Below are 14,674 nucleotides of genomic sequence, written 5' to 3'. Positions count from 1 at the left end.
GCTCATGATTTCCCTCAGAAGAATAGAGAGAGAGACGGTAATTACACTCCTGACCACCGTGTAATTAAAATGGAAATCACATGTTGAACTCTTTGGGTTAATAGCACCCTGGACTTTGAGAACGATATCAGAAACAGTCACGAAATTAGCATTTTTCTCGTGAAGAGTGTCAGTGAAGTTCAACCTTTTCTTTCTAAAGGTGACTCTGAAACACTAATGCATGCAAATTACCACTTGTCTGGATTACTGCAATGCACTTCTGATGCTCTTTCCAAAGAAAAATGTTCCACACCTGTCATTTGCACGTAAATCAACCAGGAATGCAAATATCCTTCTGGTATAATAATCACTTTACTGCTCAGATTTGATGGTTTCAAGAGTGATGAACTTGCCCCTAATTATGTTTCTTCTTAATAATCTCCTGTCACAATTTATAAAGCTTTGGGAAAAACTTTCTATGATTTATTATGGTTGTTTAACCGTTGTCTGATGGGTGGATGGGTGGATGAGTGGATAGATGGATAGATGGATAGATGGATAGATAGATAGGTACTTTATTGATCCCAATTTTGGAAATGTTTGCGTTGCAGCAGCATAAAAAACACAAGGCAATAAGAGAAATTAAGACACAAGAAATAAGCAGTCCGAAATATTTCAGAAATAAAAATTAAATAGCATTACAAATTAAAAAAGTTAAATAATAAAATAAAAAAGTCCAATATAATGACTTTATAAGATTTACAAATGCAAATAACAATATTGATTTATTTGACATATTTCCATTTGCCAGTGTTGCTAAAGTGTCCTGTCCATTATTCCCTTCCTTCCTCTCTTCACACCTCCTCATCCCTTTCTTTCCACTCTCTTTACATCACTGCAACCCAGCTGAGTCTCTGTCGAGTATTTTTAAACTCCCCTGGTCTCTTAAACAGCATGTGTCCGTTCACCTGTCTGTTTTATCGGCATGTTGTGGTAAAAGGCTGTCATTTCACATCGATTACCAAACTCTTCAGAGCGTGAAGCTGAACAGGTAATGGACATAATGATAGAGGGGGAATATGAGGGTGAGGAGAGCAACATATGGAGCCACAGAAGGATAACTATATATATAAAATGTAGCAGGGATGTAAGGTATAGGAAAGAAAGCAGCTTTTTCTTATGCCTTGTCATATGTCAGAGAAAACTGCCAGGAGAGGAGATATAATGAAAGTGACTCTGACAAGAGGCAGGAGATGTGCTCGATATCAACTTCCATTTCTCAACCCATTTTTTAAGGCAGCTTTAAGATATTTTTGACCACTAGAGAGCAGACATTGGACTTCAGAACAACCTCAAAGTGACATGGCTTCTATATAAAAGGAGCCGGGTAATTAAAGGAATAGTTCGCCCTTTTTTTGGGACGAGCTTTCCTGCTGAGAGTTAGATGATAGCATTGAAACCATTGCAGCTGTACAGTTAGGTTTGTGTGCATGTAAATGGTCTGCAAAAGCTAAAATAGCATAGTGACATCTCTATGTAAAACTCACGCTCCTATTGGCTAGCACTCCAACACATTGTGGGTGTTTCTCAATGTTGAGTACGCTTGCCTGGTAGCACATGTCTTCCGAGTCACTTGCTTCAGAAGCGAGGCAAGAATACTGGAACAGGCGAGCAAGTGTGCAGGTGTGCGTCATATGCGAGGCCCCGCCTTACATTTTTCCGCCACAGATTTGGGGAAATTGGTCCGTGCGCTAAGCATTGTGGGGATTTTAAGGACGCGAAGTCTACCCATGTGCAGCCTCGAAATTTCCCGCTACGAAGTACGCCGGGCTCGGTAGAATTCCAAGTATGCTGGACATTGGAACAGTCCTTCGGCGGGACTCGATGACGTAGTATGCTTGAAATAATGGCTCTGGAGCAGCTTTACTCGAGATTGAGAAACACCCCCAATGTGATAAACTAAGGGGCGGGACATCTCTAAGCGGTTGACCAATCACAACAGTGCCGGCCAGATAACCAATCAGAGCAGACTGGGCTCTGGTTTCAGACAGAGGGAAAATAAAAAGCTTTTTGAACATTAAAGCATGTTTTTTTTGTGTTATACTTAATTATATCTGCTTCAGAACCCTCTTGATCGGAGGGCAGCTAGTATCAGTGCTGGTTAAATGTGGAGCTGCACCTCTACTCTACTTACTTGTATTCTCTGTTGCATAAAACATTGAGTAAAAGCACATCCACAGTTATAATTGTTGGCATTTAGCTGACACTCTTAACCAGAGCCAGTAACTGTGTTTTCATCCAAGTATATTATGTAAATGGTGACATATTCAATTAGGAATACTGAATAGAAAAGGCAAGTTTTAACAGAAACAATCCCCACTCAACTCAGAAATAATCAGCTGAAGAGAGAGAAGCGTTCATGCTTGTCTTAGTCAGAAAGAAAGACATTATGCAATAGTAATGGGAGTGCATTTGTTGAATAAATTATGACCATGGGATGTTTGCAATCTAATGTTGTCTGAAAAATATCCAAAAGGGTTTTTTATGTGCTGTACAAACACAGAAGAGTGAAGCTTTTATGATTTCTTTCTGGCTGTTATGTTACCACTTGCTGAGTCATAGTTTCGACCCTCAAATATGTTTTTTAATTAATTTCTAATAGCTTTTCATGACTTGTATAATCAATAGGCTCTTTCATCTCATTGTTATTGAACTCACAGAAGGCCAGGTGCTTTTCATAAACCCACACACCTTCATCCCTTCGCCTCCTTTCTCTTCACTTTAAGATGATCACAGCTGACATTTAATCTCTGCGCTGCACACACAGAGGCTGGACTCTGTTAATGAGACGTGCATATGGATGAGCCTTCACTCACAATCAGCTGAAGTACAGCAGGTCCACATACAATAACACACACACACACACACACACACACACACACACACACACACACACACACACACACACACACACATCAAGCTAAAGTAATAACATAAGATTCAAAGTAATACAATAAATAAATAATAATGTAACTATGTGAACATACATATGTATAATATACAGTATACAGTTATGTAGTAGGTAGCAATTATTAATAAAGATATTAATAATGAAACCAGATGATGATAATACATTTAATAATAATAATTATAAATTGTATTTTTATTAGGACTGTCAAGTTAACGCAAACTAATTATTTTAACGTGCGATTAATGCATGTGTATTTGTCCTCGGCCCGCCCCGTAGTTTCAGAGCCCAAAGGCTTGACGTTGTTGTTGTTAGTTGGATGGTGGAAGATTCTAGCGAGAGATATGGATACAAGAAAAGGTGTTTTCAACAGCAAGCCAAGCAAACAGCTGATGCCGACAGCCCCGCTCCTGCCGCTCGCTTGCGGCAGACCACGCTTGAAAGTTTGCAGTGGGAACTTCAGTCTCATGCTTTGACTGTTATGAAGACAGAGGAGCGGCATTTCCCCGACAACTGTAAACAGGCTTGTCTGTTTGAGCAACTGGCTCAGTGCAGAGAAGTGCACAGGGTTGGGAGAGAGTGTAAAAGAGAGAGAGAGAGTGTAAGAGAGAGAGAGAGAGAGAGAGGGAGAGAGTGTAAGAGAGAGAGAGAGGTTCCAGGTTGTTGTGTTGAGAATATTCAAGAGAATATTTGTCATTGTTCCAATGATAATAAACAAACATTTGCATAAAGCATATTTGTCCACTCATATGTTGATAAGAGTATTAAAAACTTGAAAAATATCCCTCTAAGGTACATTTAGAACAGATAAAAAATGTGCGATTAATTTCCGATTAATCGCGATTAACTATTTTAATCGACTGACAGCCCTAATTTTTATTCATTGCTAAAAGTAATCCCAAAGTGCTACAAGGGGCGTAATGATGATCTAGGGATGAGCCAACACTTGTGTTCTTAAACAGCTCGCATGTAGGAGGCCTGTGTGTATTTAAGTGTGTGTGTTTTAATGTCTGTTTATGTGTGTGTTGCAGATCACGTGTCTGTGGGTGGCCTTGGTGACAGTTTCTATGAGTACCTGCTCAAGGCCTGGCTGATGTCTGACAAGACTGACGACGAAGCAAAGAAGATGTATTATGATGCCCTGCAGGTAACCCACACACACACACACACACACACACACACACACACACACACACACACACACACTCACGCTGCTGCCATCACGTACACAGATGTAATCTCTTCAATCAGGGTTAAGGTGACTTTGACTCTTCGGGGATTAAACTGCAGGTGGAATTATTCTTCGTTCCCCTGCAAAGATGAACCCATCTATACAATAATGAATCATATACGTTGATAATCGATTCATCATTTGAGTCATTTTGTCTATCCAAAATGCCTATTATTATGTTCTTCCAGCCTATCATTTGTGAGGAATACTGAATATATTTTGGTTTGAGCAGTTTTTCAGACAAAATAGGACATTTGACGTCACTTTTAACATTTCATAGTCCAAACATAATCACTACTTGTATCCCTAGACTTTTCATCACCATTACTTTTCGACAAAGGGAGCCCAACCTGTTATTTAATTCTAGTTCTTATTGTGTTTCTAGCATGTGAAGGCTGAACATATTAGGACAATATGTATGTAATGTGTTTGAAGGACTGAAACTGCATGTTCTACTCAAACAGAATCAGTGACAGGATGTTCTCCATCTCATTTTATTATTCATTACTCAATTTTCTGATTATTTGATCACATCTTGTAAAATATGTGACAGGTTTTTTGTCTTTTTCAACTCACTCAGTTGTAAACCGTCGTCTGTTTTGCCATGTTACACAAACCAATAACATTTTCTGTTCATGTGGTTTTTACCCGTTAGCGCTAATTGTCCGACTAAAACAGAAATCATAGTTTGTCAGTTGTCTGCGGGTCCCTAAACGCACCATCTGTGAAGGCTGTTAAGCACCTTTTCTCTCCCGATCGTCACATCATGTTTAGCACTGATCTCTGAGGGCTGTGATTTCCAATCTGTTGCACTTCTATCACTCTGTTGCATGGCTCAGAGTCATGCTACATTGTAGTATCTCAATAACAACATCAACATATGTTAGAACTAGAGCTGAACATTCACACATTCATCCTCATGATTCATATAGAAATGGTAACGCAAATTAATCACATCACCAAGTTCGACCCAGACTTCTTTCCATAACTTCAGTGGGGATTTTAACCATGAATTGCATGGCTGTGAAAAAGCAAATAAAGCATGCTATATGTCTAGCACTGACTGCAGATATAGCTCGATATAAAGAAACAACTTCACTCGTTCTTTAGGTGAAAACGGAGGAAAGGTACTTTGCTCAAGCATGCACCAATTTCCTGAAGTTGCACATGAGTGGGAGATAGCGGAGACCACTGTAGGAACAGATAGTGCTCACAATATGATAACACACCAAGAATACTTCCATACCAGCTAATTTGTAGCACATATTATACAGAGATTGATCACAGCAGCTTTGACGATGCTTTAGCCTAGTGTCGGAAAATTGTCAGGCTTCATGCCAATAATTCAGGTCAGAAACCATCAAAACTAATCTGATATGTTATAGAGTAAGAAAACCCTCTGCTTTCTCTCACCAGTTTGTGAAACATCTCTATATTACAACACCACACGTGTATTTGTTTTATCTCTATGATGAATTACCACTATAGATATGGTTTTTGCGACTGAATCTTTGACACCTCTAGCTATAACGTAAACACTTCATGCATCATTCACCAATAGAAAACCATGAGTGTATAGTGTGCAGCCGTCGACCTCGGTTTTTTAAAGGTCACCTATTGTGCAAAATCCACTTCTTCATGTCTCTTCTACATCAACATGTGTCCCCTCTTCTTCATGTCTCTTCTACATCAACATGTGTCCCCTCTTCTTCATGTCTCTTCTACATCAACATGTGTCCCCTCTTCTTCATGTCTCTTCTACATCAACATGTGTCCCCTCTTCTTCATGTCTCTTCTACATCAACATGTGTCCCCTCTTCTTCATGTCTCTTCTACATCAACATGTGTCCCCTCTTCTTCATGTCTCTTCTACATCAACATGTGTCCCCTCTTCTTCATGTCTCTTCTACATCAACATGTGTCCCCTCTGTGTAAAGAGACTCTGAAAGTTTCAGGAACAAAGATTCTCTCTCTTTTTGTCCTGATCCATTTAAATAAAAACCTGTCTGAAAATGAGCTGACCAGATTTTGGCCACTTTATGATGTCATAACGATTGTTTGTCTTGTGTAACCATTAGCCAATCACCAACCAAGGTAACCCCCCCCCCCCCCCCCCCCCCCCCCCCCCTTATCACCTGAATCTCCTTCTAGAGCACCATTGTGTTCTTTGTAACCAAATCTCTCTCAGAGGGGCGTGGGGAGGGGCTCCTTATTTTCATCTAAAGTAACAGACAGAGAATCAGCACTTTTGAAACAGGGCTGAAACAGAGGGGATTCTGGGTAATGCTGCAATGATCTGTTTGGTGTTTGGAGCCAAACACTTCAGAGACATGTTTTGTATATATCTGAGGTCTCCCTTGAAAAAGAGATCAATGATCTCAATGGGACCACCTGGTTAAATAAACGTTTAACAATAATAATAAAATAATATATTGATGAAAAACAGTTTAAGCTGTTCTCATTGAATGAATAACATCGGGGTTTGAACGTGTTTACAGATGGTGAGCTGCATGGATTTCCTCCACGGGGTGTTGTGTCCCTCATGCCCCCTCTGAGTCATAATGAATGGCTGCTTGATAATAATGGACAACAAACATGAGAGCTTCACAGATAGAAAAGTGCTCTGTGTTCATGCCCCTCTGCAGGAGGGTATTAACGGCATCTAGTCGCCTAAATAACCTTGAAGCTCATGGTTTAATAAAAGCAATCATTTAAATGATGACCATGTTAGCACCATAGATATTTCCTGCAGCACTAACTGGTGTTCGACTACATGGGGCTCAGTTGGACTCATTTTGAGCTAAAATGATTGGTATCTGTCACTCGGACCACTGCTGTGCTAACATGTTCAAATATTCAATGTTTAATTTCTCCTCAGGAGCCACGTAGTGAGGTATGATGAGACAAACACATTTCCATACAAGAAAACAAAGACAGGGAGCAGATGAATCCCTCTAAAGTGAATAGCTTTCTCTCTGCTTAAATAAATTGTCAGATTAAGTTATGGTGACAAGCGTCGGGGCTCAGCTGGAGAGAGCGATTGTTTCTCTGTTACACTGGGGGAAATGTTTATTACATGGAGACTGAAACGCAGAATTAACCATGCAGGGGAAACTTTACCCATAATCCCCCCTCGATATCCAAGGATTATAGGCGCTCTTGATTTATTCGCCAACAAGAACAGCAACAGGGGGGATATCTGAAACACAGCAGGAACATTATAGGATCAATCTGAGCCGTGTTAAAGGGGCAGTACACCTTAAATACTTCTCTTACCTTAACATCTAAAAGGGGTGGAAGAAGTAGAATAAGTCATGTTCTTTACATAAGTACAAGTAGAAGTAATATCTTGAAATACTCAGTTAGAATTAAAAGTGGAAACATTTCTAAGGAAAACTGATTTATGCCTTTCAAGGGACTATACATATGTGTATGGGACCCCTGATAATAGCAACTTATAACCATGGCTGTTGAATTTCAGGTTTTTTGATATATTTTATTTATGTTTTCATACTTTAGTTCTCTACATTTTTACTATGCTAAGAAAAGCTAGCATGTACAATGTGTTGTGTTGAACGTACAAACACAACTCTTAAAGGTCACCTATTATGCAAAATCCACTTGTTTATGTCTCTTCTACATCAACATGTGTCCCCTCTTCTTCATGTCTCTTCTACATCACCATGTGTCCCCTCTTCTTCATGTCTCTTCTACATCAACATGTGTCCCCTCTTCTTCATGTCTCTTCTACATCAACATGTGTCCCCTCTTCTTCATGTCTCTTCTACATCAACATGTGTCCCCTCTTCTTCATGTCTCTTCTACATCAACATGTGTCCCCTCTTCTTCATGTCTCTTCTACATCAACACGTGTCCCCTCTGTGGAAAGAGACTCAAAAGATTCTCTCTCTTTTTGTCCTGATCCATTTATATAAAAACCTGTCTGAAAATGAGCTGATCAGATTTTGGCCACTTTATGATGTCATAACGATGTTTTGGCTTGAGTAACCATTAGCCAATCACCAACCAAGGTAACCCCCACACACCTTATCACCTGAATCTCCTCCTAGAGCACCATTGAGTTCTTTGTAACCAAATCTCTCTCAGAGGGGCGTGGGGAGGGGCTCCTTATTTTCATCTAAAGTAACAGACACAGAATCAGCACTTTGGAAACAGGGCTGAAACAGAGGGGATTCTGGGTAATGCTGCAATGATCTGTTTGGTGTTTGGAGCCAAACACTTCAGAGACATGTTCTGTATATATCTGAGACCTATAATATATTGATGAGAAACAGTATAATCGGGGACCTTTACGTTTTGAAATTGAAAAATTAAGTCAAGCTCTTCCTCGCTGTCTGTCTTCCAGGCGATAGAAACGAACCTGATGAGGAAGTCGAGCGGCGGGCTGACCTACATCGCGGAGTGGAAGGGGGGGCTGCTGGAGCACAAGATGGGTCACCTGACGTGTTTCGCCGGCGGGATGATCGCTCTGGGAGCCGACGGAGCGCCCAGCGACAAGACGGGCCACCAGATGGAGCAGGCCGCCGAGATCGCACGCACCTGCCACGAGTCCTACGCCAGAACCTGTAAATATGCTCTCAATATGATGATAAACAACAATAATATGTATGTCTTTCATTTTATTGGTCACTCTGGTTTCAAGATCAGAGTCAAAAGAAAAGACACTTGAAGTACCAAGAGTAAAAGTAAACATTATGATAACCCTAGATAATAATATAATGATATATTAATGTCTATTAGTGATGTAATAATCTGTAAGCGTCACTATTTTTACAGCTGGTATAGGTTGGTTTAATTGAAACTACTTCATATACTGCTGGGTAAATAAATACTTCATATTAATGACTCGTACTAAATGACATGATTATCAAATCTTTCAGTTTGTGTGTACAGACAGAGAGATCGAAATACCGTTTCCCACAATCCCGAGGAATACATAATACAGATATATATACAAATATTAAAAAAATACATGTTTATACATATATATATATACACAATTAACATTTATACACACACACATTAAGACGAAAAAGCACAATAATCAATATATACAAAATAACAGTCACTTCAATAGCTGATTTTGATTATGTAGCCACAGATGGAAGTTTGCTTATGTTGGTTGGTGTCAATTTTGTCTAGTTTTATGGCTTTTTTCAATCATTTCTGTCAAAATAGAAAAAAGGGCGATTTCGTCTAGTTTAAAAGAGTAATATAAATGTCAAGAGCCACAGTTGCTGTATCAAATTAAATTACTGGGAACCAAATATGTGTCTCAATACTGGCTTTAGGCATGTATCAAAAAGTTATTATGTGTTATTTCAAAGAGTCTTTTATTTGACAAAATGTAATCAATTGCTGTATTTTAAATCCGATTATGAGACACAATGTTTAAAGGCAGTCCTGAAGGAACCACCAACAATTGAATAGCATTTTCATTTAAAGTCAACATTGACAAGACAAATCAATCACATCAAGTCGACATGTGGATAAATCTAAGTAATATAAAGTCAAAAGAAATAATATCAGTCACAATTCAATCATCTTCAAGGCTGTATGAACCTAAAACCTCCTCTTATGAAAATGATTCCCCCCCCCCTCTAGCTCTGAAGCTGGGTCCGGAGGCGTTTCGTTTCGACGGCGGGGTCGAGGCCATCGCCACCCGGCAGAACGAGAAATACTTCATCCTCCGCCCCGAGGTCATCGAGACCTACATGTACATGTGGAGGTTCACACACGACCCCAAATACAGGGAGTGGGGCTGGGAGGCGGTCCAGGTACGTTTGTGAATACATCAAGAGCTTAGCAGTTTGCATGAAGGCATTTCAGATCACAAGCTCTTAAAAACACAAATCAGGAAGAGAATTAAAGGTAGGGTAGGTAATTCACTTCAGAAACACTTGTTGTTATATTCCATGGAATGCTCTTAACATCCCGATAGCAATGAATATATTAAATGCTTAATGACAATAAATACATTAAAAAATGTCATCTGTGGAAGCTGTAGTACTGTAAAAAGCACGACCAATCATTTTAGCCGGCCCGGCTAAAATAACTGGATGGCCTTACCTGCCTGTCAGCCTTCCATCTGTGCACAAACTTATCTCGTGCCCTCATTGGTCATGTGCGCGTTCGTGTGTGTTGGAGGAGGGGCTCTGTAAGGAAGTGGCAGATTTTTTCCGGTTGTGTATTTTCAAATTCTAGCGCACTCGAGCTGGTTTCTCCAAAATTACCTACCCCACCTTTAATATCTTTGGATTTTTTTGAGACACCACACAATTCATTCAGAAGTCTGAAGGAAGGGGCAGATTTTTTTCGGCTGCGTACTTTCAAATTCTAGCTTACTCAAGCTGGTTTCTCCATTCTTACCTACCCTACCTTTAAGTAAGACATTGTTAGAAAAATATCACTCGTCCCCGGCTTGAGCTTCAATCTCAGGATCCATGTATTTCTGATCCTCTCCAGAATGGAAGTAGTCATCACATACAGAGCATCAACTAGTTCCTGAACAGTGTCCTTCACATGCTGATATCCAAGAGAGGGAGTTACACAGTCACAAGATGGAGGAATATAAAGCAGTCTTCAATGTTTAGTTCAGATTAGCTCCACATCAGAAATGATCATGCTTGTCATATGTCTATCTCCATAGAGGCTGAATCATCATGTTAATCACATAGCTATCATATGCCTAAAACAGTCCTGATGCTCTTCTAGGTAATCATACATCCTGTCATGCACACAGCTACAGTTGGGATACCTTTGTTATCATGTGTACTCTGGTATTGGAAGAGTACATTCAGTATTTTCCCAACACTTATAATGATGGATGTTTTCTGGTCACTGTGTTTCCCATCAGGCTCTGGAGAAGCACTGCAGGGTGGAGGGAGGCTACAGCGGCGTCAGAGACGTCTACGCCTCGACTCCAAACCACGACGACGTGCAGCAGAGCTTCTACCTAGCAGAGACACTCAAGTAAGACACACACACACACACACACACACACACACACACACACACACACACACACACACACACACACAACACACACACACACCACACACACACACACACACACAACACACACACACACACACCACATCACACACACACACCACACACACACACACACACACACACACACACACACACACACACACACACACACACACACACACACACACACACACCACACCACACACACACACACACACACACACACACACACACACACACACACACACACACACACACACCACACACACACACACACACACATTCACTTCTGTCCTCCTATGATTGTGCTGTGATTGCACTTTATGGAGGGACAAAGCCACCTGAGCTCTGATAAGTTCCCCGATAGACATTCCCGTTGTCATCTTGCAATATACTAATTTATATAAATAGTTATCACCGCAATAAACCGTATTTAATTTTGTCTTAATTTACATTATTTTATTGCATATTCTGTTCTTGTACATATCCCATGTTCTATTGACATTGACTTTTTGCACTACTTTTTATTTTGTATGTTATTATATATGTTGCATTGTTGGAGGAGCTCAGGTCAAAAGATTTTCATTGCCATTTCTACTCTGTAGCTTTGAGCATATGACAATAAAATATTTGAAATGTGACATCCACACACTGCAGAGCCAAGTCTTGAGCCTGAATGAGTGTTAAATAGTAGAGAAAGAGAGACTGTATAACCCCCTCGTTCCCCCAAACACCACAGGCAGCTCCTACTCGTGTGTGTGTGTGTGTGTGTGTGTGTGTGTGTGTGTGTGTGTGTGTGTGTGTGTGTGTGTGTGTGTGTGTGTGTGTGTGTGTGTGTGTGTGGTGTGTGTGTGTGTGTGTGTGTGTGTGTGTGTGTGTGGTGTGTGTGTGTGTGTGTGTGTGTGTGTGTGTGTGTGTGTGTGTGTGTGTGTGTGTGTGTGTGTGTGTGTGTGTGTGTGTGTGTGTGTGTGTGTGCGCTAATGGCTCTTTAAATGTGTTGTCAGCCGCACAGTGGGATGTCAGGGCTCCTCTGTCAGATCCAACTGTGATCAGGAGACAGTCTGCTTTAAACCCTGCAGGAAAATCACAACCACAGTTTAACAAGTGTGGGACTATGAAGCCAGTGTGTGTGTGGAGGGGGGGGGGGGGGGGTTAGTGGTTTGCACACTTCAGAGTTAAAAGGTGAAACTGTAATGTGCTACAATATGGTAATAATAAGTAGTTGTAATAATAGTAATAAACATTTGAGCCTCTCGTATATGGAGATTTGAAATTCTACCTTTTTTATTTATCTGTTTTAATTTATTTTTATTTTATTTATTTTATTCTTGATAATTTTACTTATTTATTTATTATTTAATTTTACTTTATGTTATTAGTTTATTTTATTTCTGATCTCACCTTAACCCACCTGTTATTAAACCCATCTGACCTCCTATAACACAAACCAGGGTTAGGGTTCGAGTTGGCAGTGTTGTTTAATAGTATGTTAATATAAATTAAGCTACACAGTTTAAAAGGATACTTCTTATACTTTATATCGCATTTAATCCGTTTTATTTCAACAGTAAAGCTCCTGAACTCTCCTTTCTCTCTACATTTATGGCCTTCACTGTTTTTTTGTACTCCAATCGAAATGTTTATGGCCTCTCCTGCATCCCCCATCTCTCCCTCCCACTTTCATTTCCTCCTCACACACACACACACACATACACACACTCACACTCACACTCACACTCACACTCACACTCACACTCACACACACGCCAGACAGCTGTTGACAGGAAGTCAAGGTTAGCCTAACAGAGCCTTATGGAGGCGAGGTGCCATCCAATCCACTTTTTTTTATAGGCAGTCAATTTTAGCAAGCGTCACCTCTACTCCTGATTATACCACACACACATACACACACTCACTCACACACACACACACATACACTCACTCTCACACACACATACACACACACACACTCACTCTCACACACACACACACACATACACTCACTCACACACACACATACACTCACTCACTCACACACACACACACATACACTCACTCACCACACACACACACATACACTCACTCTCACACACACATACACACACTCACTCACACACACACACACACCTCGCAGGTCCTCCACGCTGTGACAAACAGATCAGAGTGTATTTTTTCTCCTGATCAGTGTCAGAAAAAGCCTTCTGCACATAAAAAAAGTCAAAGTGTGATATGAATATTTTTATTGCCGTGATAAAATAAGTTTTTCCAGAGGGGGGGGCAGCACAAAAAAAACGTCTCGTTAGCGTCGAACAGATAACTAGAGACACATCAGAGTGACCAGCAGCATGGACAGCAACACAATGGACTCGCATCTCATGCACGACATCCCAGACGGACCTGAACGTATCAATCCCATTTAGCACACGCCCATACGTCCAATCCTCTAATGTTACTCGGGTTGTTGTTGAGTCACTTCCAGGATCTGTCTTCCCTCCAAGGACACGGCCATACTTCACACATCTGCCTTCAATCACTCACCTCCTCCTCTTTGTGGAGGAACAGGATTTGTTTGCAGGTTGACGGCCAGAAAGACAAGAGAGTCGTCAGTTTTAGTGTGCTGCAGAGGAGGGGGAAGCACTCGGATTGTTTTTAAGATGAGATAAGACTTTATTTATCCCGAAGGAAATTGTTGTGCCAGAGTTACAACAATACAATAAACACAGCAGCGTCATAGTAAAACTGTACATTAACAGTGCAGCAAAAAGAGCAATTACATATCTACGGGAAACATAGACGGTCACATAATAAAGTAAATATTAACAGTATTTAGTAGTGCAACAAAAACGTAGTGGAAGATACGTAATTGCACGTTATCATAGCACATTATTAATAATAATAATATTGCACTTGTTATATAGCAGAGAGTGCTATCTTAGTAGGAGTAGTATTACAACAGTGTAGAAATATGAGAAAAATAAAGAGCTTTTTGAGCATTTAAAGTATGTAAACATGTCACAGTAGACTAGGCACAACATACACATATGAACCTGGAAATGACTATACGAGGGCCTCTTTAAAGTGGACCTATCATGCTATATTTGAATAATATAGTGTAGGACCATACCTATATAAGGCATATTTATACTTTTTTTTTTTCAAAATACCAAACAGATCATGCATTTTAGCCATGCCTCATTTTGCTCAATTTGACATTTTTTAGCTCTGTTTTAGCAAGGGCAGATTCAGTGAGAACAGCACCATCTACAGGCCCGGCATATGTACTACAGCGTCTCCAGCGCTTTCGAACGGCAATGGCCGTGGCTGTCTCCTCCTGATTGGTGGAGTTGGCCCAATAGCCGTAGCGCCACCGTCCTGACGTCAGGACAGTGTTCAAATCTGGATCAGTTTTGATCAGATCTGTTGCAGCCCCTTTTTTAGAGATTTGTGTATGGAGGAAAATAGAGAGGGTTGTGTTTTCGGAC

General features: G+C 40.4%; 1 protein-coding gene across 1 annotated transcript in view; it reads left to right on the top strand.

Moving 5' to 3' along the window:
* Nucleotides 1-14,674, top strand: part of LOC117486858 (mannosyl-oligosaccharide 1,2-alpha-mannosidase IA-like) — a gene marked incomplete at its 5' end in the record, with an annotated part of 88,621 nt that overhangs the window by 66,298 nt on the left and 7,649 nt on the right. Inside the window, 4 exon segments of the mRNA XM_034135429.1 lie at nucleotides 3,979-4,094; nucleotides 8,545-8,764; nucleotides 9,804-9,976; nucleotides 11,056-11,171. Of these exon segments, the coding sequence (XP_033991320.1) occupies nucleotides 3,979-4,094; nucleotides 8,545-8,764; nucleotides 9,804-9,976; nucleotides 11,056-11,171 (625 nt within the window).

The sequence above is a fragment of the Trematomus bernacchii genome, unplaced genomic scaffold (genome assembly GCF_902827165.1).
Source record: "Trematomus bernacchii unplaced genomic scaffold, fTreBer1.1, whole genome shotgun sequence".
Classification (NCBI taxonomy): Eukaryota; Metazoa; Chordata; class Actinopteri; order Perciformes; family Nototheniidae; genus Trematomus; species Trematomus bernacchii.
The sequence above is the reverse complement of the archived record's forward strand: the minus strand, read 5'-3'. Positions and strand labels throughout refer to the sequence as shown.